We start from the raw sequence: 13,421 nt of genomic DNA, 5'->3' as shown, positions 1-13,421 counted from the left end.
TGGGAAAACCGTGGGAGGAAAGGTTTCGGAAGGAGAACGCGAGCTGCTAACACACACATTTGTTGTGATGATAAAACAAGAAGACAGTCGTGCTATACTTTGGAAAAGTGTAACGTTATACAAATGCAGGACGCTCTTGTCTACTTAAATGCTTGTGTTTCTCTCCTTGTTGTGACCATTATAGCCATTTAAAAAGATGAGTGAAGAGTTTGTGGCAACTCTTAACATTTTCCCTCTTCAATCATCCCTTCGGAAGACTGACCAAATGGCTGGCACACGATAGGCACTCAACAAATGTTTGACGAATGAATAAAATGAGCGCCACTGACTTCTTATGGGCAGTCTCTCCTTGGACAAATGAAACAGCACTGAAGGAAGAACATTAAATACTTGTTCCCTGGATTCTACCTCAGAGCAGGCAAGAAGTGCCAAGAACACGTGCAGGATCATTCTTTTCCAGGAAGACACAGGCCAAAAAAGGCCCCAAGACCCCAGGACAATACACAGTGGGGCAGAACCACGTGGAGCAAAGGAAGTGGAATATTTGTGCTACGAGGCAAACAAGCTTTCGGAATTACCTAAACCAGTGTGGGGGGAGCAACGAAGAGAGCAGCGTGAGAAGAGATATTAAGCCAGAGAGGGTTATGTTAATATGAAAAGCAATGGGTCACACTTAATAAAGAACATTCTTTTGACTTGTGACTGATACAGGGCTGCTGAATGCTGCTGCTTTATCACCCTAAAGTATGCATGAGAAACTTCAGAGGGCCCGGGTGACTTCTTCCAACCCAAAAGCCAACAAATTCCCTCTGGAATCTTCTTTTTTTATAGTCCTAAATCAGAAAATATGCATGTGGTGCTCTGTGCTAGAATAAAAGGGTAGTTCATCAGCAGATCTTCCGAGCACAAGAGGAGACGTTAGCATTAGCTTGACTCTAAGTTCATACTTTTAGCAGACAGAAACAGCTGATTGATAACAATTTTCAAATTGTTCTGGGATGCATTTACATGACCGAGGCAACAATCATTGATAGAATGAATAGATTTTTTTTTTAATTTAAGGAACCAGTTCTCACCTTTCCTCCTCTACCTTGTAAATGGCATAGAGACCTCCGATTGCAAATCAAAGGGCATCAGCACACAGTTCAAAATCTGGAAAAGGTGGTGGGGTAAGATGTCGACTACGCATAATGAGCACAGACTCCAGATCCTTCAGTGCAAAGAAACCTCTGCCCAAAATGAGTTACCCTTAATACCACTTTAAAAGGAAAATCACGGAGCTGCTCGTGTCTCAAAAAAAACTGAACGAGCATTAGTAACTTATTAGTGTCTCACTTGGCTTTTCAAGACAAGTCACTGGCAAAACTAGAGAAAGCCGTCATAAGGTTCCTAGAATGTTCACCTGGTAGGGACCTTAATGATTTTTGTAATTCAGACCCTCTTTTCTCCCCCAGCCCAACAAAGTGAAAGGGCAGAGCTTCCAGGTTAGCCTAATGCCCCCTACCTCCGGCTAATTCAGGACCCACCTGGCAACAGGAACCAGGACCTCTGTACCTACCACTCTTGCCCACCTCCACTCCTTTCTTTAAAAATATATTTTGTAACTGTAGCTGGTACATTCTGGAAGATAGGAATTCCAGACAGATAATTATCAGCTTAAGTATAAATATGGATGATCTCTAACTTTTTGCCTGATTCTTTCCGATTTTAAAGCAGCATGGAAAATCTCAGCAGTGAAACTCATGTCAAGGAGAACCGAGTAAAGTAGCAGATGGCAGGACAACTGCAATGGCCCATGTCAAAATACCACACCTTACAATCGGAAAAGAAATGTCCGAAGACTGCAGTAAGCTAATACTGCTGCCTGCCCGATGCCTGCAGGCGGCATTCCGGACCTTGAGGAGTAGTACTCAGTCCTGGGAAACATCTTTCTTTTCTCTCTCTCAAAAATAAACTCCGTCTAGAAGCTGGATTTGGTCAGTCGGTCATTAACCTTGAAATCTTGACTCCTTCTTTAAAAGAGGAAAAGCCCATGAGCTTTGAATCTGTTGTGGTCCTGCGGCCCCGGGACCAGAGCCCAGTGTCCGGCACATAGTAGGTCCCCGGTGAATATTTGTGGACTATTTGAGTTAATAGGGAGGAGCGAAGATACTGGCAGGAGACCCTGGGCATCCTCTCATGTTAATCGGATAATGTGCAACATTCTGTCCTGCTACAAACTCCAGGGGAAATGCACACCCTCTTTTCCAGAAACAGACCAGCTGCACCCCAAGGTGCCCTGCAGCATTTTCTCCCCAGAGTGCACTAGCCACACGCTCAGATCACGGAGCGGTCCTGCCTCCCGTCCAGTTCTATTCTCGTTCTTGCAGCATATGTGACCGAAGGCTGAATGGGCGAACCTGGGTCCCAGGAGCCCCATTCTCAGCCCCGCTGGCGAGGCGGCAGCAGGGCCCGGCCTCTGGCCCCTAACGCAGTGTCCGCAGCCCGGGGTAAAGGAACGCGGGCTGCGGGGGGCGGGGGCTCCCGTTCTAAGGTGCAGCCGAGTTTCTAAGCAGGTGACCCTCGGGGGTGACGCACGCGACACCGTCCACCCCCTGACCCCGACCGAGGACCTCTGGGGAGGCTCGGATCCCATCGACCCAGCGCCGTCCCCTCCCGGGCCGGCCAAGTGGCGCCCCCTGTCGCCTCTGCGAGCGCCGGGACACTCACCGCGTAGTGCAGCTGCGGTTTCTCGCGGCACACCGGGTCCCCCATGTCGCCACCGAGAAGGAGTGACGGGCTCCCGAGCGCAGCCTGGGGTCGCGGCGGCTCTCCGTGGTCCCCCTATTTCACCGCCATCCCGGGGCAGCTCCCGGACGCGAGCCCCGTTCCCTGCGCCCCGGGCGCGGTGCGAAGCCCGCAGGCACCGGCGTCCCGCCGAGAAGCCGACAGGGACCGGGAGGAGGTGGCGGCAGCGGCGAAGGGAAGGAGGAGGAGGAGGAGGAGGAGGAGGAGGAGGAGGAGGAGGAGAGGGGGGAGGAGGGGGAGGAGGGGAGGGGAGCGGCCGAGTCAGATGGGATGGGCGGGCGCTTAATTCCTTCCGCTCCTGGCGGGCTCCTGTGGCGGCCGCCGCCGCCAGCTGTTGGGGGCTGCAGCGCCCAAGCGCGCCCACGACAGGTGTCAGGGCGCCCGGCTCCCCCCGCCACTCCGCCCCTGCCAGGCCGTGGCGCCCGGGCTGCCAGCGCCGGGGCGGCTAAGCGCTCCACGCCAGCGAGAGGGCGAGCTCGGCTCTGCAAGAAAGAGCGACTTTCGCTAACTTTGAAAGGGGTGTGGGCCTGCCTGCCGCGGGAAGGCGATTCGGAACCGCTCCGGCGAGGGCGGAGTCTCGGTGGCCCGAAAGCCCTCCTTTGGGAGAGGCTCCGAGGCGGGGACCCTAGGAGAGGGCAGGCCCGAGAGGGGCCAAGCGATGCAGCCTCGGGGAGCTGCGGACGGGAAGAAGGCCGGCCCGATGCTGGCCTGAGCGCGCCACTTTGGGTAAACTGAGTCCCGGACGGCTTGCGGGACCTGGGCCTGTCCGGGGAAGCCCGCTGGAAGCGGGAGTCCCGAAGAATCTGCTGGAACGCAAGGACTGGTGTTGGTGCCAGGCTGGATCTGAGTTGGGGTGGGGACGGGGCTCAAAGCACCACTTTCTACGTCTTAGCTCTTAGGTGCAAACCGGAAAAGGACACAGCAAGAATTTGGAAAGACAAGAGACTCACGCTCTTTGCAAATGCTGCCAGACGAACCAAGTAATGTTTAGCACGCACGGGAGGGTCACACCACCACTGAAATCTGGCCTCCGCTCTGCTGCAGCCCCTTGTGAAAGTGTGTGCTTTAAAACACCCTGGATAAGAGTGCTCAGGTCCCTCCCTGGGCCTGGCATTCTGTGATTTATGTGCAGCTTCCCACAGGCTAAGTCCAGACAAAGGCAGGGTCTCGGGCCAGAGTGGAGGCTCCAGACCCACTGAAATCCATCAATCCAAGTCCAAGAAGGGAAGCTTTCCAGTGGAAGGTGGGTCTGTGGGTGGCTTGTCTCAATTCTTCAGGGTCCCCACGGTACTCGACTTGCTGAGTGGCTCTTCCCCTGCTCTGTATAGGTGTACAGGGTGGGGAGGAGGGGTGTCCCCCGTGTTTGAGCCCTCACAATTAGTTGAACCACCCAACCAATACAATATTAGCATGTAATATTTTGAAAGCAATGGCATCATAATTGTAAATATAGAAATTGTAAAAAACTGGGAATGTGAAGCCAGGGGCACAGATATCCTGAGAAATCTACTACTAGGTATTCCCATGACCGGTCATCTTTCTGGAAAACTCTAAGATTGCATCTGCTAAAGCTGATTATATACCTGCCCTCTGCTCCAGGAATTCCACTCCTAGATATATAGAGAAATGGGTACGAATGGCCTCCTCATGCACAAAAATATTTATAATCCTTAGGTAGAATCACCAAAATGGAAACAATCCAAATATCCCTCAGCTGCTCTGTGATGAGCCAACCGAGGTCTGTCCATACAGTGAGATATTACTCAGCAATGAAAGGAAAATAATACTGATGCACACAATGACACGGATTATTCTCCCAAATGGTGAGAGAAAGAAATCATCCACAAAACAGGAGACAATGTATGATTCTATTTATTCCGAACTTGAAATTTAAATGTTGACCTGAAAGAGGCCAATGTGACTGACCTATGGCGACAGAAGCCAGAACAGGGATAAATAAACAAGTAAATAAATATAAACAAATAAATATCTATTACCAAGATAGGGCAGGGGATACAAGGGAACCCTCTGGGGTGCTGGAAATGGTCTGTATCTTGATCTGTATGACCGCTACCCGAGTACACCCATATCTAAAAATTCACTGAGCAGTACAGTTCAGGTCAGCGTAATTGACTCCCTTCACTATGTGTATTTTATACCGCAATAGCATCAAAGTAAGTTTTTTTTTAAGATTTTATTTATTCATGAGAGACAGAGAGAGAGAGACAGAGAGAGAGAGAGGCAGAGACACAGGCAGAGGGAGAAGCAGGCTCCATGCAGGGAGCCCGACGTGGGACTCGATCCCGGGTCTCCAGGATCACACCCTGGGCTGAAGGCAGCGCTAAACTGCTGGGCCACCCAGGCTGCCCCAAAATAAGTTTAGAATCAGTCCCCTGCCCCAAGCAGGAACTTATGACCAGAGTGCTGCCTATCTTAAGAGAAAGTCGACGTCACCACTTGCCTCAGCCTCCCGCAGCCCAGCCTGCACGGGTCTCCTTCCCCCACCACGTGGGAGAATAGAGCATGCCCACTCACCTTGGGGGCCCCCCCTGCTCCCTCACACACCCAGACGGAGCTGGAAAAATGACATGCTCAAGTCGCCCCTTCGCTTTCCCTCTGCTCGGCTGCTTAAAGCAGCCTTTAGAGCTATGACGGCAAACATGCATAGGATGAGGCAAAGAACTAGCATAAGCTCCACCATACAGCACCGTTCAGAGAGTGCAGCCAGGACCAACTTAGGGACCTTTGCCCCACTGCGGTCGGTTTAGAAGGATGCACACCCCAGCTTTAGGATTTCTTTCTCTATCATACCTGCCTTTAAACCTCCGAAGCTAAAAATCCCTTTCCCTGCAGAAACTGTTTCATTATTAATATAGATAAACAACACAAGATGGGCCCCTGGATTTAACACACCTTAGCCATAGCGCTTCGATCGTGACTCCCGAGTAAGCTGCCTCCAAGTTAAATTGGCTCACCTCACATTTTGTTTGTGTGCCACCTTTGAAAAATGTATCGTCACTAAACAGCATCATCCTGAGCCAGAAATAATCCACCATTCCTGAACTGTGTGCTTACATCCTAGGAATGACTCCTGCCTGCTAACATATTTCTTGCTCAATTGTCATTGCTAAGACAGAGTTAAATTCTTAAGTGCAATAGGGCTGTTTTTCTGTGTTTGCAAGGTCTGGGGAGATCAGCAAAGCATTTAAGAAAAGAAACTAACAATTCGTGCTGCAGGACTCTTAGGCTCACCTCAGAGTGAGTCTTACACCTTTTCTTAAGATTTTAATTATTTATTCATGAGAGACACACAGAGAGAGGCAGAGACATAGGCAGAGGGAGAAGCAGGCTCCCTGCGGGGAGCCCGGAACCCCGGGATCACGACCTGAGCCAAAGGCAGACACTCAACCACCGAGCCACCCAGGTGTCCCCTACACCTTTTCAATTCTCAGTCTGCTTATTCAAGACTCAAGAAGAGACCTAGAACTCTGAAAGTTTAATCATTCACTCCGTCGCTTGTCCAGGAAATATATTTAAGTCGCACACAATTTGCAGGTACTGTCCTAGGTCATTTAAACTATGTGTCAACACGGCAGGTGGTTTTGAAATCCAGGTTTTGTCTGTTGGGTGACTGCGGGAGATGACACAGGGCACGTGAAACTTGTCCCAGAGAAGGCTGAAGTTCATCCCATTTGCTCGCTAGGTTAAGAACCTGCGTGGCTAATGTTCCCTTTTAGTTAGTCAGCTTTTCAAAAAAATAATAAATTTCTCTGATGTTTATCATTTCCCCCAGAGAGAACTCTAGGAGTTCCTCCACCAGTCTCACTTTTAAGAAAAAAAAAAAAAGTGTCACTGTCACAGTGGAATTTCCTCGTCTTCCTGCCCCCAAACGGTACAGCATTTTCAGGACTGCAGGCTGGCCCTTGCCACCAGAGCACTGAAATTAAAATCCTTGTTTGCATTCACTCTGCCTGCCTATAAGCTGAGTTGACATTTTCCACACTTCATGCCAGCCCGAGGGTGATTACTTTCTCAGGAAAACTGGATCTAAAGCCATGGCAGAAAACTCAACTTCAAGGTTGAGAAGGAGCCGAGGGCCCATCTGAGCACTAAATCCTATTTAGGAAGGGGTGCGTGGGTGGCTCAGTGGTTGAGCATCTGCCTTTGGCTCAGGTCATGATCCTGGGGTCCCGGGATCGAGTTCCGCATTGGGCTCCCTGCAGGAAGGCTTCTTCTCCCTCTGCCTGTATCTCTGCCCCTCTCTCTCTCTCTCTCTCTCTCTCTCTCTGTGTGTGTGTGTGTGTGTGTGTGTGTGTCTCATGAATAAATAAATAAAATCTTCAAAAAAAAACTATTTGGGAGAGGACGATAAGCCCCTGCTTGGAGGCCCAGCCTGGCTACAGAGTAGCTCTGAGACCCTTTCGGGTGGGAACCCCTTCCCTAAAACCCAGTGCCTACACTCTTCCATCCTACTATCTTGTCAACCCACCTGCTAGAGTATTTTTCAAATTTTGAAATTAAAAAAATTGATAACATATAATGTGCAGCTTAATGACTTATTGCAAAACATACACCCATCATAACCATCACTGAGGTCAACAAATAGAATATTGCTGGTGTCTCAGAGAGCCCCATGTCCCTGGCTACATTGTAACACCCTCTCCCAATCCCAGGGGCAGGCACTACCCTCTGTTTTATGGACTGTACCTCTTTGCTTCCCTCTTACAGCAGGGTTTCTCAACCCTAGCACTGTTGACATTGGCGAACCAATAATTTTCCGCTCCCCCCCCAGTTTTGTTGAGATATAACTAACATATAACATTGTTTAACTTTAAAGTATATGACCTGATAATCTGATACATGTATATACTGTGAAATAATTGCTGCAATGAGTTCATACTTCCATCACCTCACATAGCTACCATATTTTGTGTGTGTGGTTAGAACACTGACGATCTATTCTTTTAAATTTTTTCTTTTTTTAAAATATTTTTTATTTATTTATTCATGAGAGATACAGAGAGAGGCAGAGACATAGGCAGAGGGAGAAGCAGGCTCCTCGCTGGGAGCCCGATGTGGGACTCGATCCCAGGACCCCGGGATCATGACCTGAGCCGAAGGCAGATGCTCAACTGCTGAGCCACCGGGGTCCCCCTAAACACTTTAAGTATACAATACAGTACTGGTAATTACAGTCACTGTACCATACACTAGATTCCCCAGAACTTACTCATCTTATAACTGGAAGTCTGTACCATTTGACCATCATCTCCTCATTTCCCCCACCCCAGGCAACCACCATTCTACTCTGTTTCTATGAACTTCTTTCTCTTTTTTCAGATTCCACATATAAGTGAGATCATCAGTACTTGTCTCTCTGTGACTTATTTCACTTAATATAATGCACTTAAGGTCCATCCAGGTTTTTGTCAATGGTAGGACTTCCTTTTGCTGTGGCCAAAATATGTGTATGTACACACACACACACACACACACGGGGGGGGGAGGAGGAGAGAACAGAGGGAGAGGTGTCATATTTTATTTATCCATTTAACTGCAGATACTTAGGTTGTTTTCGTATCTTGGCTATTGTAAATAATGCTGCAATGGATGTGGTAGGGCCGATATCTTTTTGAGATCCTAACTCCAATCTTTTTGCATATACACCCAGAAGCTGCATTGCTCTGTGTGCAAATCACACAGTAGTTCTGTTTTTAATTTTTAATTTGTTAAAGAACCCCCATACGATTTTCCACAGTAGCTGCACCAATTTACGTCCCCACCAACAGTGCCCTAGGGTTCCCTTTTCTCCACATCCTCGCCAACTTGGTATCGTGTGTCTTTTTGATAAAAGCTATCCTGACAGGTGAGGTGATATCTCATTGTGGTTTTGATTTGCATTTCCCTGATGACAAGTGATGCTGACCACCTTTTCATGTGTCTGCTGGTCATCTGGATGTCTTCTTTGGAAAAATGTCTATTCAGGTCCTTTGTTTAAATTGGATTATTTGGGTTTGTTTGATTTTTTTGTTTCTGTTTTTGTTTTTTTGTTCTTTGCTATTATTTTGATAATAACCCTTCATCAGATACATGGTTTGCAGATATTTTCTCCCATTCCTTCTGCCTTTTCATTTTGTTGATTGCTTCCTTTGCTGTGCAGAAGCTTTTCAGTTTGATGTCACCCCACCTGTTTATTCTTGCTTCTGTCTCTTGGATTTTTGGTATCATACTGACAATTCTTTACTGTGGAGGCTGTCCTACGGACTGTAGGCTATTTAGCACATCCCCAGCATCTACCCATTAGATGCCAGCATTATCTCCTTCCCCCAGTTGTAACAACCAAAAATGTCTCCAGACATTGACAAATACCCTCTGGGGTAGGGGCAAGACCATCCCTGCTTTGTAGGAAGTTAAGCATTCATAAATATTAGATCTCAGTGTTGCCTCTTTTCTTTATGTAAATGATTCACAAGTATGTTTTATTACATGTGGCTCCCTTTACTCAACATTATGCTTTTAAGGTTCTTCTATGTTGTATGTGGCCATAGCTTGTTCATTCCCATTGCTATCCAGTATTTCATTGTATGTGTTTACCACTGTTTATCTTTTCAATTGTGATGGACATTTGTGTCCTTTCCAGTTTTGGACTACTGAAAACCATACTGCTTGAACATCACTACACACATCTCCTCATACACAAGTGCATGCATTTTTGTAGGGTGCAGAGCTAGAAACAGAATTGCTAGGTCATAGGTATGCATGTCTCTAACTTTACTGGACAATGCCCAATGCTTTTCTGAACTGATTGTACCAATTAGAATCTTTATTTACACTACAGTATAAATAAACCAAACATAGTTTATATAAAGACTGAACATAGTTTAGAGTTGTCTCTCTTCTAGGTTTTCTCATGGGGCTACAAAGACAAAATTCAGGAAATCAAACTCTAGGATCAGGAAGGAGAGATGGGGAAGAAGCTTAAGATCCTCTTTGTCCCAAATCACATGTCTCCTGTAAGTGAAGAACTTACCAGCCCCACTAGGGTCCTGGTATAGGGTCACAATTGCTGGCTCCATCCATATGTACAGGTAAAAACAATGGATACATCAGTCATGCCTTTGGGGGAAGACATTTTATTTGCAGAAGTTCAGCATACTGGGGTGGGGGGGACAAAATATCTCAGTGACCTAACTATAAACGTAAGTGCCATTTATGGAATTACCAGTTTGTTCCATAGCCATAATTTCTCCCCTTCTTCTTAACTCTAATGGGGATGTGGAGATGGGAGGGTTCCAGGGAAGAATAAAGGGTCCCATTCCTTTCTCCAGGTGAACTACGGAGAGATAGTTCCCAGCCTGAAGACACATCCACCCCGAAGACCCATGAATGAGGAATTCCTGGGGGTGCTAAGAATGGTGCCTGGAGCTGTGGTGACACAGGACAGAGAAAAAAAGAGAAGAATGCCCCGGCATCTCCTAGGACTATTGCCTGCAGCCTTGATTTTTGCTACAAAGAATATCAAGAAGCTGTACATCAGCCAGAACTGACAACGTGATGATTTGTGAATGTAGCAGGCAAAGACAAGGAAGTGAAGGTGAGAATAAACTGACCATTAAAATAGGTTCAGCTTGGCATCACTGGTTTGTCCTTTGCCTGCCATTTTGATATTTTCACTGGAGAACTGCTGCTACTCGATGTCAGGGAGCCAGGGAAAGTGCCTTTCAAAAATATCCACAGAGAGATGTTTCTAAAATAAATTTTTTATTCAAGGGTCAATAGGCAAAAGAGGAGGCTACAATCCCTCTAGTTATGACTTCCCCCCAAAACAGTGTGAGAATCAGGAAACTGCTTTTCATTATATCCATAATCTAATGTTAGCCTCTTGCCTTTGCACAACCAATTATAACTTCCTTTCCTCCGCACGGTGCCGCAAGCATGGAAAGCCTGCGGAACACTCATGGCAACCCCAATGCTGCAGGTGCTGGAATTATTATTTGAAGCAATAACAATTCCACTAATTATTGAACATGTACGTCACTGGTCCTTTGTTCAACTAGATGCTTTTCGAATAGCAAATCTGTATCCTCACAATAATAGTGTGAGGAAAAGTATGATTAGCCCCATTTCATTCATGAGGGTGATTAACTTGCTTTGCACATCTGGTACATGGTGGAGTTGAGATGTAAATGAAAGTTGGGTCCATGTCTCTTTGCAGGCCACTCCAGTATGTTTCAAAGTAGAGACTCTTTTTGATAAGTCAGGCTCATCTATTAGATTCCTATGGGGCCTTCTTATAAAAAGGGGTCAGACACTTACCAGTGCCCCATCCATATCTCCTAGGCCAGTAATTCTTCTTTGCCCCAGAGGAACACTTGGCAATGTCTGGAGACATTTTCGGTTGTCACAAAATGTGTCTGTGTGGTGGGGGCGGATGGTTGCTACTTGTGTCTAGTGAGTAGAAGCCAGGGATGCTGCCAAACATCCTGCAATGTGCAGAACAGCCACCCTCTCCCCAAACAAAGAACTATCCTGCCAAAAATGTCAAGAGTGCCAAGGTTGAGAAACCCTCCCTAGATGTAAGAAATTCATCCTTTAATAATTTCCACTTAGTAATGCATCTCACACCAACAACAAATTTTCTTTCAGTGCAGTGGGTAATGCTTCACCCGAGAGAACAAGGAGAAATATCCTCAGAGCAGAAGAGTAGGGCTCGGCAACAGGACTTACACACAAATTGGTCTCCAGGCAACACAGCACATTGAAAGGCTAATAGGTAGGGTAAGAACTGGCCATCTCTGTGACCCAAACGAACAGCTATCGAGTCCTTGGGAGCACTTGACCAGTCACCCAATGAAGCCACTGTTACAACCTCAAAAACCCCTTATTTCAGAGGGGGTTTTTTTTAGCAATATTATGAATGATGGCACCTGGCATTACTCTGGCAGGAGTAATGGAGCTTTCAAAGCAATTTCACATGTAATAGTGTCTACCACCCTCCTTAATCTGTTTTGCGATTATGATTTTCATTTTTCATAGGGAGCAAGACATATAAGGCAAATAGTAAGAATTTGTTGCCAGAAGTATAATAAAACAAGAAGAATGAAACAGAGTGCCCCTCACATGCCAAGTCACCTAAACCTGTCTGTATTCCATTAATCCACCAAATAGGGAGGATGAACCAGAGAGTTCCAGATCTCCAAGAAATGCTTGGTACATAGAGGCTGAACACCAACAGATCAGCAGGGACTTCCCTGCCTTGCTATGCAATGAGAGCCAACCAAAAAACACTGTTCCAAGCTTAGTTTCTTGATTTGTTTTCTTTGGGACCATGCTCTATAAAAGTGGTTCTCAACTAGGGGCAATTTTGTCCCTCAGGGAATATTTGGCAATGTCTGGAGATATTTTTTTTTTGTCACAAATGTGAGTGGGGGCATGAAGTTCTCCTAGTATTTAATGGATAGATGCCAAGGATGCTTCTAAACATCCCACAATGAACAAAATACACCCCCCACACACACACACACCCCACCCCAGCCCTGCCAACACACACATACACAGCAAAGAATGTTTTGGCCCTAGATGCCAGTAGGACTGAAGTTGAGAAAATTTATAGATAAAACTGTTCTGGTCAAAATAATCCTAATACATCAGAATCTAAGCATCAGACTAGGACTTTTTCATTATTTCAATTTTAAATGCCATCCTTCTTCATAAACACAGCACATTTGGACAGATACGACCTGCAGAGATTATAAGATTTCTTCTCCCTCTCAGCAGAAGACAGAACAAAAGAAAAAGGGATCAGAAATAAATGGCTAATCAGTGTTTCTGAAAGTATGGTCTTTAGCACCACATGCATCAAAACCACTTGGCAGGGGGGATTTTTTTTTTTTAAATCCGATTGTGAGGACTTTTTTTTTGTGTGTGAGGACCTCTTAAACACACCATGAATGAGAATCTCTTGGAGCACCTCCTCAGGATTGACATTTTTAGCAAGATCCCTTGGCTGTTATCACATACAACAACACAGCTGGAAAACCACTGATACCATGGTAGTAAGATGCAGAAACGAATGCCTAGGGATGCCGAATGACTTATTCTAGGTCATGCAGCTAGTGTGAGACAGCGTCAGAACCCATCCTGCCCTGTGGATTGAATGCTACAGGAAGGTAGAAAACATTCCTAACTCCATGACTAACAGCCGGAATCAGATCCATTTATAGTTATGAAAGAGTAAATGAACATAACATTTGGCCCAGTTCAGCACCACCTAGGTAGGGCCTGCTAAGTGACTTGCAACATTTTTCCTGTGGTTTTTGTCAAGTTTTCTCCCCATTGTCTTTCTGACTAACGGTAAAAGGAATGCTACACGTGACTTCTTTCAAAGCTCTTAGGATAACTGATCTCCATTAAACTTTATTTTTCAAAACCATGGAATTCCTTCTTCTTGCATTAACATGTCAAAAAATGACAAATGTGTGTAAATTACACAAATTATTAGTCCTTTTAGATTTTCCAAAGGGAAAATCCCTTCAGAGCCTATTGAAAAACCTTCCCACCTAGAAATAATTCCTTGTCTCCCATCTTAGCAAAATAAAGTTGCCAGCCACTATTTCCCTATGGTTGATAGGAAA

The 13,421-nt window shown here is 46.2% G+C and overlaps 1 protein-coding gene across 2 annotated transcripts in view; it reads right to left on the bottom strand.

Annotated features, from left to right (window-relative positions):
- Positions 1-13,421, bottom strand: part of ARHGAP6 (Rho GTPase activating protein 6) — a 483,961-nt gene that overhangs the window by 244,067 nt on the left and 226,473 nt on the right. Inside the window, exon 1 of one of the 2 annotated variants that reach the window (XM_072817850.1) lies at positions 2,710-2,968. The exons of the other annotated variant lie outside the window; for it this stretch is intronic. Within the exon in view, the coding sequence (XP_072673951.1) occupies positions 2,710-2,754 (45 nt within the window). The 5' untranslated portion in view covers positions 2,755-2,968. Of the gene's footprint in view, positions 1-2,709; positions 2,969-13,421 lie in introns of those variants that run through there. 2 annotated transcript variants of the gene reach the window in all.

Source organism: Canis lupus, chromosome X (assembly GCF_048164855.1).
Source record: "Canis lupus baileyi chromosome X, mCanLup2.hap1, whole genome shotgun sequence".
NCBI lineage: Eukaryota > Metazoa > Chordata > Mammalia > Carnivora > Canidae > Canis > Canis lupus.
Note: the sequence above shows the minus strand (reverse complement) of the source record. Positions and strands in the feature narration are given on the sequence as shown.